This window comes from Rhinolophus ferrumequinum, chromosome 14 (assembly GCF_004115265.2).
Source record: "Rhinolophus ferrumequinum isolate MPI-CBG mRhiFer1 chromosome 14, mRhiFer1_v1.p, whole genome shotgun sequence".
In the NCBI taxonomy this organism is placed as follows: Eukaryota; Metazoa; Chordata; class Mammalia; order Chiroptera; family Rhinolophidae; genus Rhinolophus; species Rhinolophus ferrumequinum.
Window position 1 is genome coordinate 12,823,477 of NC_046297.1, and position 16,349 is coordinate 12,839,825.

Sequence of the window (16,349 nt, forward strand, 5' to 3'; positions counted from 1 at the left end):
TGACCCCAGTTCCTTTCATGACCCTCTGAATGTCTAGATGTTATCTCAGACCAAATCCTGAACCCAGCCTAGCTTCCCAATGATCAACCCAAGGGCAGTCACGGTGCCCTTGATTAATGAGCATCACCAGCACTCCGCCGTCTCCTGGGACTTTGGGGCTGACGACCTGGATGAGCGCTAAGATACTGAACAGAGCGATGCGGGAAATCTCACAGCCCCTAAGTAAGAGCTACCGATGGGATTGAGCATTTTGTTACAGAGCTAAAGGGACGTTCTATATCTGACTTCCCTCCTAGGCACTGTATCTTGCCTTATTTCTTTAGACAACTCGACTTGCCTTTAAAGTTCACTGCATATATTCTGTACACATTTTTGAGGTTGGTTTAGCACAATGGCTGTTAGTGTTAAGGCTGATTTTTGTCCCAGTTTTGTCAGAATCACACCACAGTCAAAACCAGTGCCACTGATAAAGGAGAGATAGGAACCCCAAGTTTTGTTTTTCTGTTTTTTTGGTGTTTAATTTTTCTATTTTTAATTTTTTTTACTTTGAAACAATCAGGCAGACAAGTCACACACAGCACAAAGAAGTGAATGGAACAGATTTCAACTTTCTGTGGTAATTGTGTTTGCACTTCCTTTTCACTTTTATGATGTATTAGCCATAGAATGGTCTCGAAAGAGAAACGGAAGAGGAAAGCACAGAACCTTATCAAAAAATACAGCCAGCTAAATCCCTTTCCTTCAGTTATACTTTTTGTTGAAGTCTAATGTAAGTATAATTATTCACCAATTTCTATTCTGAAGTTGGTGATGACGATAGCAATAAATCTATTTCCTTTCCTTTGTGCTACAAACTCAGCAAACTAAAGAATGAAGCTCCACAAAAGGCTGCTTAAAAAAATAGCATTTAGAGAACTAACTCTGAAAAAAATCTTCAGCACCAAAATCCGAGGTCCCAGACTCTACTAACAGGAAGGCAAGAAACAAGACCTCAGGATGCTGAGGAGAAAGGGAATATTTTCCACAGTCCTTAAGTGACCTTTTCCCTCACCCACAGGCTCTGACAGTGGCTCCCAATGTCACTTCATAGGCCACAAAGAGGCTGCATCCAGCTGTCCACACTTCTCAAGGGAGCCATTTCTATAGAGCCATGCAGGAGACAAAACCTAGGAACAAGGAGGGGAGGGGGTTGCAAGGTACAATCCTTACCCTTCCGGTGCCCTCTCAGGGAAAGACCTTAAGCAAGTAAAACATACGAAAGCACTTCATACCTTAGCTTTTAACTCACATCTGGGGTTATCTAAAGTCACGGTCACAACACTGGCTTTAGGTGCTGCTGCACTTTCAAAAGCTCCAACCCCTCAGCCTCCACCAGCTTGTTCAATATCTCAGGCCACTAGGGGCTGAAGGACACGTCATTTCCAGCAGAAGCTTCTGTTGCAGTCCCCACTAGACACAAAGCTGCTGTGACCCAGAACCTACTGTCAAACACTGCACAGAAGAAGCTCCTCAATGGTACAGACATATAACATAGAATGAGGTAGCGTGTTTTAGTTTGCACTTCCAAAGCTATGTGATTATTACGTTAAAGTCAATGGAAATGAAAAATGGCAGCTAAAGAATTAATTAGTGAAAGCTTTCAATCTTAGAGTCACTAGGCTTTTGCTAATCTTTACATTAGCAATGTATATCTGGGTTTAATTTCATCTATAAATTATAACTATAGTGGAGAGTTAAACAAGAGACCTGCTTAGCACTTTCCTCCTGGTTATCACCTGTTAAGGTTAACAGTAAAAAATAAATATTATTTTCCAATATTTTTAGACTTACAAAAAAAAAATGTGACAGAAAGGAGTGAATTCCTGCCTTTTCATCCTATATAAAATGTGAAAACACACATGGATTTTTATTCCCTGTCTCTGCTTCATTCACTCTCTTTGCCATCTAAATGGCTGGCTAATATAGCATACATTTTACTCATTTGTCTTGCATCTCCTGTTTATAGTGGGAGCTCCATGAAAGCAGGCATTTTTCATTCTTGTATGTATCCTATCAGCCAAGAATAGTGATTGGTTCACAGTAGGTGCTCAATAAATATGGCCTGAAACATTATGAATCAAAATATCTGGACTCTATGGTTTTTGAAAACAACTGTTGGAAAAGACAAATCATAATGGTGAGCATATCAGGGTATTATCTAAATTGACCTAACACATAAATTACACTATGCTGAAAATAAGGTTTTTCACAAGTGAAGTAAGTTGATTTAGGAAATGAATACAAAATATCATTCTGATTCCATTTTGTGGTCATTTCTTTACAGATTATTTAGTTCTATTTATTTAAAAAAATCACCAGAAATTTCACTTAACACATATCATATACTAAAGAAAATTCTAGAATATCATAGAGGCATTGGAACTTTGAATTCTGACAGGCTGGAAAAGAAATATTTGTAGCGAAGATATGAAATACAATATAGTGAAGCTACATATATATATTTTTCTTTCAATCTGGTTAGCTGACTTTTTCTTTAAAACAAAAATTGATTCAAATATCCTGCCTGACTACCTGAGTCCCTCATTAACATTTGCTTATATTTTCATGATGCCATTAAAGTTGAATCTGACCCAAATCTTCAATTACTGAAATGTGTATGTTTAAAATTTAGAATCCATTCAAGTATCGACTAAACTCTCAAATTTTCTGACAATCTAACTTATGTTCCTTACAATTAAGCCAACCTTCAGTATAAACTTGAAGAAAACCTTAAATCCCAAAGTATAATTGCTACCCTCAAAAATTTCACCATACAGAGAAGGTACAATTTATATTTGAGAAGTTTAGCTCACTGAAAAATATACAGCAGAGATGTCAACTCCTCATGTTTTGATTGAAAACTATAATCATTTATCCACAACATGATTCTTCCTGGAGTATAAAAATATACATATGATTGTGCTAATTGTCCTTGCTAGAAACTGAGAAAAATAACCCCATCTATATAACATGGCCTATTTATCAAACTTCATTCCTGACTACCAGAATGCTACCTACTGTCCCTTATCTAACTTACCAAAAGAAGTAGGCCTGGCAAACAGAACACCTCCAGGAATAATGACCATTTTAATTATGGATTCACTTAATTTGTGTTTAAATTACATTAATGCTTTCTACCAATGTGATCCATACAATATCCATTGAATACAGAGCCATACACTGATATTGGAGAATAAATGAGATGTGTGTGTGTGTGTGTATGTGTGTAAAATTAACCCTTGCTTCAAACATGATTTAATCATGTATAGGATAAACATGGGCTGTATTTAACACATAAAACAGAAGCTCAAATCTACTATGAAGTACGAAGTAAATAAGTACAGAAAGATCCAAAATGATCCAAGAGAAATTAAATTAAGCTGAAACTAGTCTCAGTAATGATGTACATTAACAGATAACCAACAAGAGAACTAAGGTTGTCTATTTTGAAAAGGTTCATGGTGTGCCTTCATTTCTGTGAGGGAAATGGCTGATATCTGGGCAATCTTTGGCTCCTGAGTACCTGCCTGGCTCTGACCTGTCTTGGATTGACCCATGAGCGTCTGTTGCTCTCTTGCTCTTGACTGTTTGCCTAAAATTAGCTATCTTCCTGTCTTCTAGTTTCTGTATACTTCTGAAGTCAACAAGTTCTGTGCCCCAGTTCCAACATCTGCCTTAGTTTACCTAGTCCTGACTAATCACACAGCTTTCACAGCCTAGAAATGCCCAGGCCAGTGCATCGCCAGCTGAATCTTGGAATAGCTGCACAACAGATCTGCTCACAATCCCCACTCTCCCACTTAGGAATTGGCCAGCGTGTTCTTCAGGTGTGAGTTACAATGCTACAAGCCTTGAAGGCAGTTGTGAGTTGTGAGTTATGCATGAGTATGCAGTGCCTGACATATAACAAACACATAATAAATGATGATTTCCATATTATCCTGGGATATTTTTTGGAGACTTCAGAAAAATTTAAAAAATTACACCAAATTTCCAAATTGCTTCAGACTCTTTCTGTAGTGAAAGCCAGTGGGGAAAAAGAAAACTTGAGAGAGCTCTTACAAACATGTGAAAAGATAAATATTAGCTGGATTCCTATGTGGGCAAGAATATATCATTTTAAGGAAAAATAATCCAAATTATATTTTAAGTACCATAGGTTCTTACAGTAAAGGAATCCCAGAATCAATATAAATGATTTGCTGAGGACACAAGCATAAAGTATCACTGGGGCCCATCATGTGGCAGAGAGTACACTTTGCCCTCAGTATTAATTCTCCACGTTTATTTTACTATAGAGCTCCCAAAGTTTCACCTTGTACACATAGCTGCCCAACTACACAACATACTTCCCAGTCTTCATTGCAGCTGGTTCAGCCATGTTATGAAGTTCTGACCAAGAGGATGGGAGTAAAAGTAATGTGTGGAATTTGTGTCCCACCCTCCAGCCCCCTGGGGCTGGAATGTGAAAGGGGTCTTGGTAAGCCAGTGTCAACCATACCAACAAGAACTCCCTAATTTATTGGTTCCCCAACCTTCTTTGCACAATGGAACCGGCTCTCTCCCCTACGGACACTGATTTAATCGGTCCTAGGGGACAGCGGAGAAATAGATCGAAGGAATGGGCGTCTGAATGACCTAATGGAGCTGAGCTGCTTACTCCCCTGGAACACTGTTGGGCAACAGTATCGAAAAATTAAATAACCAGAGCTCCAAGAGAGGATGCAAAAAAGGCCGTGTTGATTACATACGGCTTTCATATTCACAAACAATCCTTCTGTGTTGTTTAAACTACTGATATTTGGCCTCAGTGAAAGCAGCTGAACAAATACCCTTATAAATATATATAATAAACACAAAAATTCTGGTCTTCAGAAAAAAGTATATAATTATGGGTAAAAAAAAAAATACTGTTCTTTTTCTAAAGAAAATCTAAAGTACACAAATAGCAAAAAAAAAGAGAGTGTGGTTTTAGCATAATCCAGGGAAATCATTGATAAGCTAGAGAAGACTCATTCAAGAAAAATTAAAAATTAATTTAAAGTATTAAGATTATTCAGTTTAACAAGACAAAGGCAGAAAAAAATATATTAAAATTTGCCAATTCATTAGAAATTTGTATAACTCAATGAGAACTTAGAAGCAAAATGTGAAATCCCAAAAGGATGACTGTAGGACAGAGTTAAGTAAATATTGATTCATCTAATAGGCCTATTTTTGATACATTACAGGCTAGATTGCTTTAATAAAGAAATGGACTCCTTCTGTTTCGTTGCTCTGTCATTCTCAACATGTGACTTCCATTTCATGGTCCAAAATGGCTGCCCCATCACCTGTCATTACAACCTCATACCAGCCAGGGAGAACGGGGAAAGCGCATACTCCTTCATTATAAGGACACATCTTAGAAGTTACTCATGCCAGTTCTTCTCATTGTCCAGAACCTATCCCACTGTCCAGAACCTATAAATACGAGTATGCCCACACTTAACTGCAAGGGAAGCTGGGAAATGTAGTCTTAAGCTGGACAATCATGTACTGAGCTAAAGCTTTTATCACAACAGAAGGAAAGACTTGGATATGGGGGACCGTTGGAATTCTCTACCAGAGGTCTCATTATTAAGAGGTACAGGAAAAACTGATAAAGTTGTATCTAGAATATTTTTAAAAATCTGTCAAGTGCAAAATATATAAATACAAAAATATTTCTATGCAATATATATAAAAATATATTAAAGTCTATAAAGTCAAACATGACATAGTTATACAGTGAAGGAAAATAATGAAAGCCCCCTTCCTCTCATAGTTTCACTTCTGGAAAAATAATGAATTATTAAAATAATCTTATATGTGGATATGGAACTAACATTTAGGTAAAATAATGTCTTTCCATAGCTTCTCCCCTAGTGCTTCTGACAGAAATAAAACATTGGAATGGGAGATGTCATTTCTGGAATCCTAAAATTTCTTTCTTTGGGGCAAATAAGAAAGAAACCAGAATCCAAGAAAGCAAGGCCAAGTTGAGGCATTACAAGGCATCAAAGGAAAACATGAACATTTCTTACACAATCACTGAAAATATGTCACAATCTATAAAGTCTCTCTGACTGGCAAGAAGACAAGTTAAACAGATAATTAAAATAACAAGAGCAAAGTCAAACATAGATATTAATCCTTATTTGACTGTCTCAGAGAAACAAAGTTTTAAAATGAATAAAACTGTTTACCCATTTATACTCTATATTGCTACATTTTTGTTATAAACCCAGAGAAATCTTTTATATCAGTATTCTAAATTTAACCTGCTAGAGTCATTTCTCAAGTATTATACCATTTAACCTTTTTAAATAAAGGGCTTGCCTTTTAATGGCAAACGTGCATTTTGCATTAATGACAGAACACAATGTCCTTGGCTTAGATATTCTCCAGCAAAACAGGTCCTTTTTTGTACACTATACTTAGCTATATGGCAAGACTAGAATACAACAAATTTATTCAAGGAAGTGTTTAAAAATTATAACCTTAACTTAAAATACCAATTTTCTTAAAATTACAATCATTGAACTCCTGGGTCAAATGAAATAGTTCATGACAATGGGGAAAAAAATCAGAAAAAAAGTTTTTATTAGATGTTAGGATTTGAGTGATTATGCTCAATACTATTGGAAAAGTGACCCAATTTTAAAAGTGACTTTTAAGAAAGGAAACATTTCCTAAGGGATGTTTTTCCTATGTATTGATTGTCTGAGATAAATATAATGTCATAGATCAAAGAAATCTTGATTTTAATATGGCTAATGCAATTTTACTAAGTTGAGAATAAAACTGCATCTATTATGAAAAGTAAATATTATAAATAAGATTTTTTTGAAGAATTAACATAAACAAAAAGAGCTATTTTTAGGACAAGCTAACTGTAATCAAAACTCAAACATAATTTCATTTGGCATGAAAATATAATGCCAGGTATAGAGTACAAGAACACTCAACAGAACATTGAGAAAAAAATGTAATCACAACAAAATGTTGCCAGATAAATTAATGTTTCCTTTTAAAAAGTGTGTACAATGATGGCTATGTGCATTAAATGTAATAAAGACATTCTATACAATTTGTATCATGTTTTAAAAAATGATTACATCATTATTTCCAAGATTTAAACCTAGTCATAATAGACGTAATAAATCAATACAGATTACTTCTCTATTCTGACTTTCAAATTTATATGTTGCATTTAAGAAAGTCATATTTCAAAGAATGATTATACAAAGATATTATACAGACATCCCACAAACCTCAGATATCTATGCTCAGTTCCCTTTACTATTCCTAAAAGTCTATGCTCCAAATTGTTTTCGGGGCACCTCACTCTCAGCCAATACAAACAACAAAACAAAAACAAAACAAAAACGCAACACAAAGAAAAAAAAAAAAGAGTTCAACGCCACAGAGACATAAAGGCCAGGGGGTAGAAACCTTCAACTTCCCTCTCCCCTCAAGTGACCCTTGGCCTACATCTTTCCCTCCTCCCAGAGAAAAGTGTTCCTCCCTGGCCCCAAGACCACCTCCCATCCTGGCAATCCTGAAGGCCCCTCTCACCTCCCGAGTATCTTTATTTATCTACTAAAACCCCCAGTATGCTTCTAGGATTGGTAGGGAAAAGGGTTAAGGGGCAGGCCAGGTGGCCTGAGCAAGTTCTGGACTCAGTCTGTGAGGTAGGACACACAGAGGAGAGAGAAATAAACTAGGAATTTGGGGAGGGAAAAAGAGGAAACGCTTACGACCTTCCAGGACTTTATCTACATAAGCTGATTTGAACTTCAGGCCAGCTCTGTGGGATATTATCCAAATATGAAACGAGGCATGAACAGGCCATGTCATTTGCCCAAAGTGACACGGTTTGCATATTTCAGTGCCAGGACTTTAATCCAGGTCATCAGATTCCCTAAACCCATGCTCTGTACCAAGCCCTTCACCCCACTGTCCCACTTTGGGAGGCAGAGTGCTGGGAAGTGTTTGCAGGGAGGTACAAAGGCCATCCAGCTGTGAGTGCCACCAACTCTGGACCACAGAAGCAGAATTTTAAAAATATACAAGAGTCAGCTTGCTCATTCTGAGAGTCTGCAATGACATTCTGCTATGAGTATGTTCCACGGCAGGATGGCTCAGTGGATCCTGCCAAATGCCTTCCTTGCCTCCCAGTGCCATGGGGACTCTTGCCATTGTTTGCCAGAACATGCATTTCACTTCCGCCACTCTCTGATGTAGCTGCTTTAGTTCCCTTTTTATTGTCTCCTTCCCCAGGCTGTACTCATCTTCCTCAGATACCCGTGGACACAATGGTCCCCTTACGTTACTAACGTAAATGGTCCCCTTACGTTATTAACTTACGTCTACCTTTGCATTTACCACCAAACTCTGAATAGTTTCTCCATCTGCTTCACTTCCTGAGCTTCAATGCATGTCTCAGCTCATTCTGAGTCAGGCTTCCGCTCACACACTACTGAAGCTAAAACCCTAGTGATGGCTAACTGCCAGATCCCGTGGCCTCTTCAGTCTTCACACTATCTACTTCTCTGAAGTTGATACTTGAAAGAAACCTTTCTTCTGGGAACTAGATCCTTCCTTGTCTTTCAAGAGATCATTCTCTCCTGACTCTTTGTTTCAACCTTTGACAGCTGAGTCCAAATCTCCAGTGCACTCTACTCTTCCTCTAGCCTTTAAATACTGGCTACCCTTGGTTTGTATGTTTTCTTCCTCGAATTGTTCCCCTGATGCCATCTCATCCACCTGATGGTTTCAACATATATGATTTGTTAATGTCTAGATCTCTAACTTTTGCCCCAAGTTCTTTCCTAAGTTTTATCTCCCTATGTTCAAAAATCAGCAGAATGTGCAGCTCAGCATATCCAAAACCAAATTCACTTTTCTCCTCCTCCCAAAGCTGATCTGTCTGTCCCTTGCATTCCATTTCTTGGTTAATCATACGACCCATCTTATCTTCAAGCTAGAGACCTAAGCAACACCCTATGTTTTCCATTCTAGTTAAACCTTCACTTCTGAATGATCACAATTACTAATGCTCTATCCAAAAAAGGTCTCCTAGTTGTTGGGTGTTTCGTTTATTTGTGGTTTTGTTTAGTTTGGTTTGGTTTTAGTTTGGTTTTGCTTTATCTTCTTCATTGTTTCTACCTAACACCAGACATTCCACATGGTCCTTCCCTGGACCATGGCAGAAATTCCTAATAGGTATTAATAACGAGACTCCAGTCTTTGTTCCTCAACCCTGTTGACAGAATTCTCATGCTACATAAGAAACAAAGCTAATCTCAATAGATACTATTTTTACATTAACATCATCGTATTATAACAAGGTGTAATTATGCAAATAAACCGTAAGACTAACGACACATCCCTCTGTGTAGAGAATAGGCTCTGGCCATAGGATTAATACTCCAACAATCAGAATTATGAATGAACCTCATTTAGTTCATGGTACATTTACCATACGAGTCAAGACATCTCAAGGACAGCTTCCTGAAACCATCCTCATATATACACTTCAGGTTAGAAATAGGCTAGAAAACAAAGGACCCAGTCAAATCACCCCAGGAAAATCAAACGGCCAGGTAAATCAAACGGCAGCTCTCTTGGGGCTTACGATCAAAATCGGGCAGACGGCAGACCCTGGGAGCCAGATCACCTTGGTAGGAGCAGAAATCTATATTACAAAAGCCAGACTGTGTTTGTGTTTCATGTTGTTTCTAGGATTACTGGCCTATGCTCTCCACTGGCAAAGAACAACTTTTTGAAAGTTAAAACCTTACCCAGATGAAGAGGAGCCGGGTCGGGTCTTCTCTGTGTGTTTGTGTGGACTGCTGAAGAAGCAGTGTGTGCTGAGGCCAGGGAGCTGGCGGGAACAGGGCATAAGCAGAAGGAATTCTGAGGTGACACTCAGAGACACAGATTCAGGGCATCGTGGCCTGGCAACTTCTTCCCATGGGAGACCCCTTCGCAAGTGCCAACCTTGATACTTGAAAGTCTTAAACTCATTTATTAAAAAGAGAGCAAGCATCCCCTCACAACTGATTTCCCAATGTCTTTAGCTAAAGTCAGAATTTTAAAGAATGGAACCCTACTCAATCCAGACTGACTTTACCTCATCTCCTATCAATACCCCAAAAGCATACAGGACTTTCTTTTCATCTCCAATGCTTCAGCACCCCCAACCCGCCATATTGAAGTCACACTGAACAAGCTACTTTTGGGGGGGATGGCTAATTCTCCTCCCAGTCTGGCACATTCTTCCTTACTTAGCCTTCAGGAATCAGCTCTATTATCACCTCTTCCCCAAACTTCCTTTGCCCCCCAGCCTGAGGGAGCCCCTTGATGCCTCCCTGCCCTCCCTGATGCTCTGCTAATCCCTCTATGGTTACCACCTGTCAGATGGCACGGTGAATATTTGTATACTGAGGGTTAGGGCTGCACCATGAATTTGGGGGTTGGGGAGACACAATGCAGCCCATAATAGAAGCTTTAACATAATGTGTTGACTTAATTAATCTTAGCCTGGAAAAGTTAGATCATGGCTGAAAGAAGTTGTTTTCAGATTCATTCAAACTGTTTTGTTTGCTTTTGCTTCACTTGCCTGTTTGTTTTCTTGAGCACCTGCTATTGACAAAGCACTGTATTTAGGCCAAGAAAAGTGTACATAGGAAGTAAATGCACCGTCCCTATTCTCTTGGAGTTTACCATCTAGTTTTTTGTTTTGTTTTATTTTGTTTTTAACTGCTTCAGCAAAAACACAAATCAGAAGAAGATAGGGCTATGCTAGAAGTCAGGGTGGAGAGTCTGAAACCACACATTTCAGCTCCTCCTGACCCCGTATGAGGGCCCCTAAAGCCAAACCATGGAACTCAAGAGCTTGAGAGAGCACCATTTGAAAGCGCTAAGAGACACACATCTATTAGGCCACATAAGATAATACATATGCAATTGTTTAGTGTAAACTGTAAAGCACTATACTAACTATAGTGGTTGTTACATAGACTATAAAGTGTGCTCACTGTCTTAAAGTCAACTGAGCATGTTCACAAGAATACCATGGGAAGAACCGCACTGACAGAGGGATAACACAGGAGGATGCAAAGAAGAGACTGAGAGACATAGGAAAGGGCAGAGGAGAATATGACAGACAACAATTAAACACTAAGGATGACCAGTATGCGTGGCTCTGGAGAACCACTGTAGCATCAGAGGAAATAACAGTAACTATTTATAGGGCCCTTCAGTGAGCCAGACACTGGGCTGAGCCCAACGCATACGTCAATGTCACCCTTACAGCAAGCTTGTGACATCTACTGTTTCCCCATTTTACAGATGAAGAAAATAGGGCTTGAAAAGTGTAGGAATGTACCCAAAGTTACACAATAAATTAGAGACAGGACTTAGATTCTGGGGCATCAGAGGTCAAAGCCTGGACAGATAAAAATGTCTAATATCGTTGGTTTATGACAAGACACACAACAAAGTCTTTGTCTTAATGTGCCTACAGTGTGGAATGACCATGCGTTCCGATTAGCCAGGAGCAATTCCATTTCACATCTGTTTCTCTGTGTAATTATTGGGGAAAAGTGTTATTAAAGGTACTGAAATATAAAGGCTTTTTTTTCTTTCTTTCATGTATCCTCTCTGCTCACACTCCATTGTCCCACTGGACTTCACTTGAGAAAGACAAATACGAAGATAAAATTAGCAAGAATTTCAAGATGGTGCTAGAGCATTAAACGAAGCTCAGGGTCTTTCTGAATGTTAAGTCCTGTGTGAGACCCGTGAGGTTGCCTCTGATCTGTCCTTTTTCCATCCACCCACATGGGTCTGTGAAACCATTGTGATCTTGGCATGTGCTGTGACTGGGTTGCAAACAGGAAACCGGAAGCAACCAACTATTGTCCAGACTTTGGACATTAAATACTAGATCCATAACAGCACTTCTTTAGAAGAGATGTTTTAGAGTATTTCTAATGAAGCACAAAATATCACCTCCTGAGCAAAACAAGAACATATAGTCAAATAAATTCTGTCACTCTCTAGTCTACCATTTTATCTTTGACCTAAAAATAATTAATCCAGATAATGTAATCTATCCAAGGTCTCGAAGATTTAGAATACAATGAATTCAAATAATAGCATGTTACAAAATCTTTAATACCTCAATGCCTGATTTAAATTGTGTTTCTGTTTTAAATGCAGTTACTACATGTTTAATTCAAAATATTTTGTTCTATACAGTAAATACGTATACATCTAACCAACACTTAACTACCACTCTCTATACAGACCAAATGAAAAATCAGAAATTTAAGGATGATTGAGGAACTGTCCTTAAAATGGATAGGAGGTTAGAGGATAGGTCAATTTGCTCCTTCATTCATTCAGCATGTATTGAGTATCTACAATGTCACAAGCACTGCACAAAATTCTGGGGATGAATAAAATGTGGGCTGGTCCTCAAGAAGCTTTCATTCTAGTAGGCTGAGACAAAGGTAAACAAATAAATGCACAAGCTTTCTTTGGTGCTAAGGAAGCAGTGACTACAGGGGATCGGTGGTTACAAAGCAGTAAGCATTCTTGCCTGAGGTGGGGGGCAGGTGGCAGGAAGAGGTTCATGAAAGCTTTACTGAAGATGAACTGAGCCTTGAAAGCCCAGCAGGTAGCTAAGGGCTGGGGAAGAGCAAAAGAAGTGGCCTGAGAAAGCATGGTACCCCATGGAAAGTGAGAGCAAGCTAAAGGACAGATCCTTGTTCAATCAAGAAGTGTGTGCCTGGGCGGCAACTAGACAGAAGGTGCATAGAGATTGATTCTGTGTGTAGAGAAAAAAGGCAATGTTCCTGGATTATCTGGGGGTGGGGGTGGAGAAAGGTGCTCTCTCCTTCAAAGGTGAAGGGTTGGAAATGAGAAGAGAAAGGAATCGAAAGTATAAAAGGTCTTAGTAGGAAGTTTTTCCTTCAGGTCATATAATCATTTAATCAAGAGAAATAATACTGCTCTGTTGGCTTATTTATAGGCCCGCAAGTAAAAATATGTTCTTGGTAAAACTAAAAATATATTTTGTATCTCTTTGTGTGTAATAAAGATAAGAGTTACCCTTCATCTGTGTTAATGGCTTGAAGCAATGATACAATCTAAATGACTAACCTAACAAATATTTAAATTTGACCTAGGAAAGCACTATCAAATTTTTGCAACAAATTTACCACTGTACGTATTTAATACTACAATTATTTTTTAAAAAACAACTTGTATTGTTTGTCTGTATTTCTGATTGTTCCATTAGGATGGACTCCTCAAAGATGAGTTACCAGACCAAAGGGTTTAAATATTTTTAAAGCTCTTGGTACATATTAGCTTAGGCTAAAATTAAAACGAGAGTGATTACATCAACTGAAGATGACCAAGTGAAATAAATGGGAATTAAATGTTACTATAAATAAAACCCCCAAAACAAAATCTAAAAATGTATTATAAGTAAAACTTAGGCTTTAGGCTTTGATTAGTTATAAGACTACAAGATCAACAAATTGGTTTTTCAAGTAGTTTAGGTTAGCTATTTCCCTAAATGAGGACTCTGCATGGTACCTTTTTTTCATATACCTCCAGAAAGAAGTACTAGGTAACGCAATTTAAGAAGTGACTCAGATTTTATAAATCAAAGGACTTGGTCGCCACTGAAGTTTTATGAAAGCCAAATTTGAAGTTATTAAAAGTCAAAATCTCCTTACAAACATGTTTTTGACACTGCTGCATGGAAGTGCACTATTCTATTTATCACCAATTACCAGTATAGTCTCCAATATGCATACATTTCCAAAGAATGTGGCCCTTGGGGGTCAAGTATGATTGGTTGATTTTAACTTGAGGAATTAACCAGAAGCCAACTTGTGCATCTTACATCCCTTGAGAGATTCTTCTTTCCTTCTTGTCATAATTAAGAAGTGAAGTTTCTCTATCATAATTATAAGCAGAAAGTTTACATCTTTCAGAAAACTGAGCAGGAAGTTTGGCCTTTGAAACATTTCCTGTTGGACCAACGGGTTATGGGTCAAGGTAATGGAAGAAGAAGGTGATTTGAGTGAGATTGCAAAGGCTAAAGCTCAGTTTCAATGATGCTCTCACCCGCATCTGGGTGGAGAGGCGTCAATCCTCAAATTCTTTGTCTCTGCACCAGCGAGTAGAAAAAAATCAACTTTTGAGCGATGTCTCAGAAGTCTCTTGCACTCAGTTTTGCCCCTACTGGCTCTAAAAGGAATGAAGCGTTTTCTAAGCAGACATCCAGTGAGTCAAGGTGAAACTTTGAAACAAAGTTCCTGCCAGTTCTAGGAAATCCCTAAGTTTTTGACAGGAGTTTTATTATGCGGCTCTCCTGGGCTCGGTGTGAACAGGAGAGCAGGACTAGAGCGGGCGACAGACTTCAACCGGGGTGGGGGAGGGGAGAAGGGCTTGTAGGACTGGGACGGGGTGAGCAGCACATGTGGCTTTAATATCCAACAGCTGCTAGAGATCACAACCCCGCTGCTGTTTCTGTACCCTCCACCAAAATCCTATGTTTCAAAAATTATTCTAACTAAAGGGACTTCACTGCCGTGCAATCTGAATAATGAACTCAAGCTCTAGAAGAATCAAGGATTTGTGTGTTTAACTAAACGTACCTGACCACAGCAGACGGACTTTAATCACCAAGCCAAAGTCTCAACACCAAATCCCCAGGGGAGGAAGACGGGGGGGGGGGGGGGGGGAATTACACAACGCTACGGAGCAGCCGAAGGACGGGGGTAAAGGAGAGGGAGGAAATGTTGGGCGGCCAGGAGTCCCCGCACGAGAGACTTCTCCCATCCGAGCTCACTTTGCAAACCCGCAGCTCTCCGAGGCCCTGGCAACTCAGTGCGTGCCAGGAATTCAAACTTGCCCGCGGGGGTCAACGCGCGCGCCACCACAGCATCCGTGCGTGGATTCCCGCGTGGGCGCCCGCGATGCAGGGACTGGCCCCGGTGCCGGTGCAGACAATGCCGCGCGCGCTGCCCCGCCACCCGCCCGGTCCCCGCGTGTGGCTGCGGGGACACTCACCGACACCAGGAACTCCAGCGTGCCCACATAGTCGCGCTCGGTCTTCTGGAGCTCGCTGAGCACGCACACGCGCAGGCGAAGCTGTTTCTCCAGGTCCTTGGCGCTCTCGGCGCGGCCGTCCCCGCGGCTCTCGTCGCTCATGCTGGGCGGCGGGACGAGGGGCTGGCCCGAGGTGTTGCGAACTGCCCCGGCTCCGCACCGCGGTTAAGGAAAGTTGCTGCCTCTGCAAAGTCCGAGGAGGGACGGGCGACTTTACATGCCGGGGAGAAGCTGGGGCAGGGGGCACAGGCGGTGGCGCCCGCTGGAACTGCGACGCGGGAGGCGCAGGGCTCTGCGGCTGAAACTCCTGGGAGACGGGGCTCCGGCCCGGGACCTGCGCGCCCGGCGTCGCAGCTCCGGCCTCACACGGCCCGGGCTGGAGGGGAGGCGGCTCCGGCAGCCACAGCGGTGACTTGGACATTAATCAAATGCTTTGTATCCATGTGACTCCGACCCTTTACCCTTAGCCAAATCTCAGGAAAAAGGAAACACAACCCTGGGGAAGTGTGTTGCATGCCAGCTAACTAAACACACACACACACACACACACACACACACACACACACACACACACACACCCACTTGAGATGGAACTAATTGGAGATTCCCAAACCTAGGAGGATATACTCCAAGACACAGCTCGAGGATTGCTCCTGTGACCCCCGCCTATTGTTTAGCTTTAATGTGTTTTGTACAAATCCTGAAAGCAAAGAAACAAGTCCCCACGGTTACATAACTGGATGGGAACAAAAACAGCCATGGTCTTGACCCTCCCGTCTTTGAAAAGAAACACATTGATTTTTGGTTTTATTCAGGCACAAAACAGGTTTGCTTTTAAAAACCCCCCAACTGAGAATATTTCACAGGGCAGATACCCTCCTGCCAGTACTTAGAAAGTCAATTAGCATAATAAATGAAGACACTATGGGAAAGTGACAGCCCTGGCCTATACAATAAGCTCCAGATACAATGAGCATCACCACTGCACTATGCTGTTTTGAAGGGAGATCTTTTGCATGTCTGTAACTTTTTTTCATCATCTAGATAATCTGGATGTAAATTCAACCGGAGGCAAGAATATTTGTGCCAGTCTTGTTTCTAAGAGCTGCTATAGTTTAAAACAGTGTCACTAATTGTAAAGACAAAGA

General features: G+C 40.3%; 1 protein-coding gene across 2 annotated transcripts in view; it reads right to left on the reverse strand.

Annotated features, from left to right (window-relative positions):
• The window catches only part of PREX2 (phosphatidylinositol-3,4,5-trisphosphate dependent Rac exchange factor 2), a 237,988-nt gene extending 222,426 nt beyond the window's left edge, over window positions 1-15,562 (reverse strand). Inside the window, exon 1 of one of the 2 annotated variants that reach the window (XM_033126386.1) lies at window positions 15,163-15,562. In XM_033126386.1, coding sequence (XP_032982277.1) covers window positions 15,163-15,303 — 141 coding nt within the window. In that variant the 5' untranslated portion in view covers window positions 15,304-15,562. The remainder of the gene's footprint in view (window positions 1-15,162) is intronic. The other variant, XM_033126387.1, reaches the window with a different exon arrangement.
• Between the last annotated feature and the right edge of the window lie 787 nt (window positions 15,563-16,349).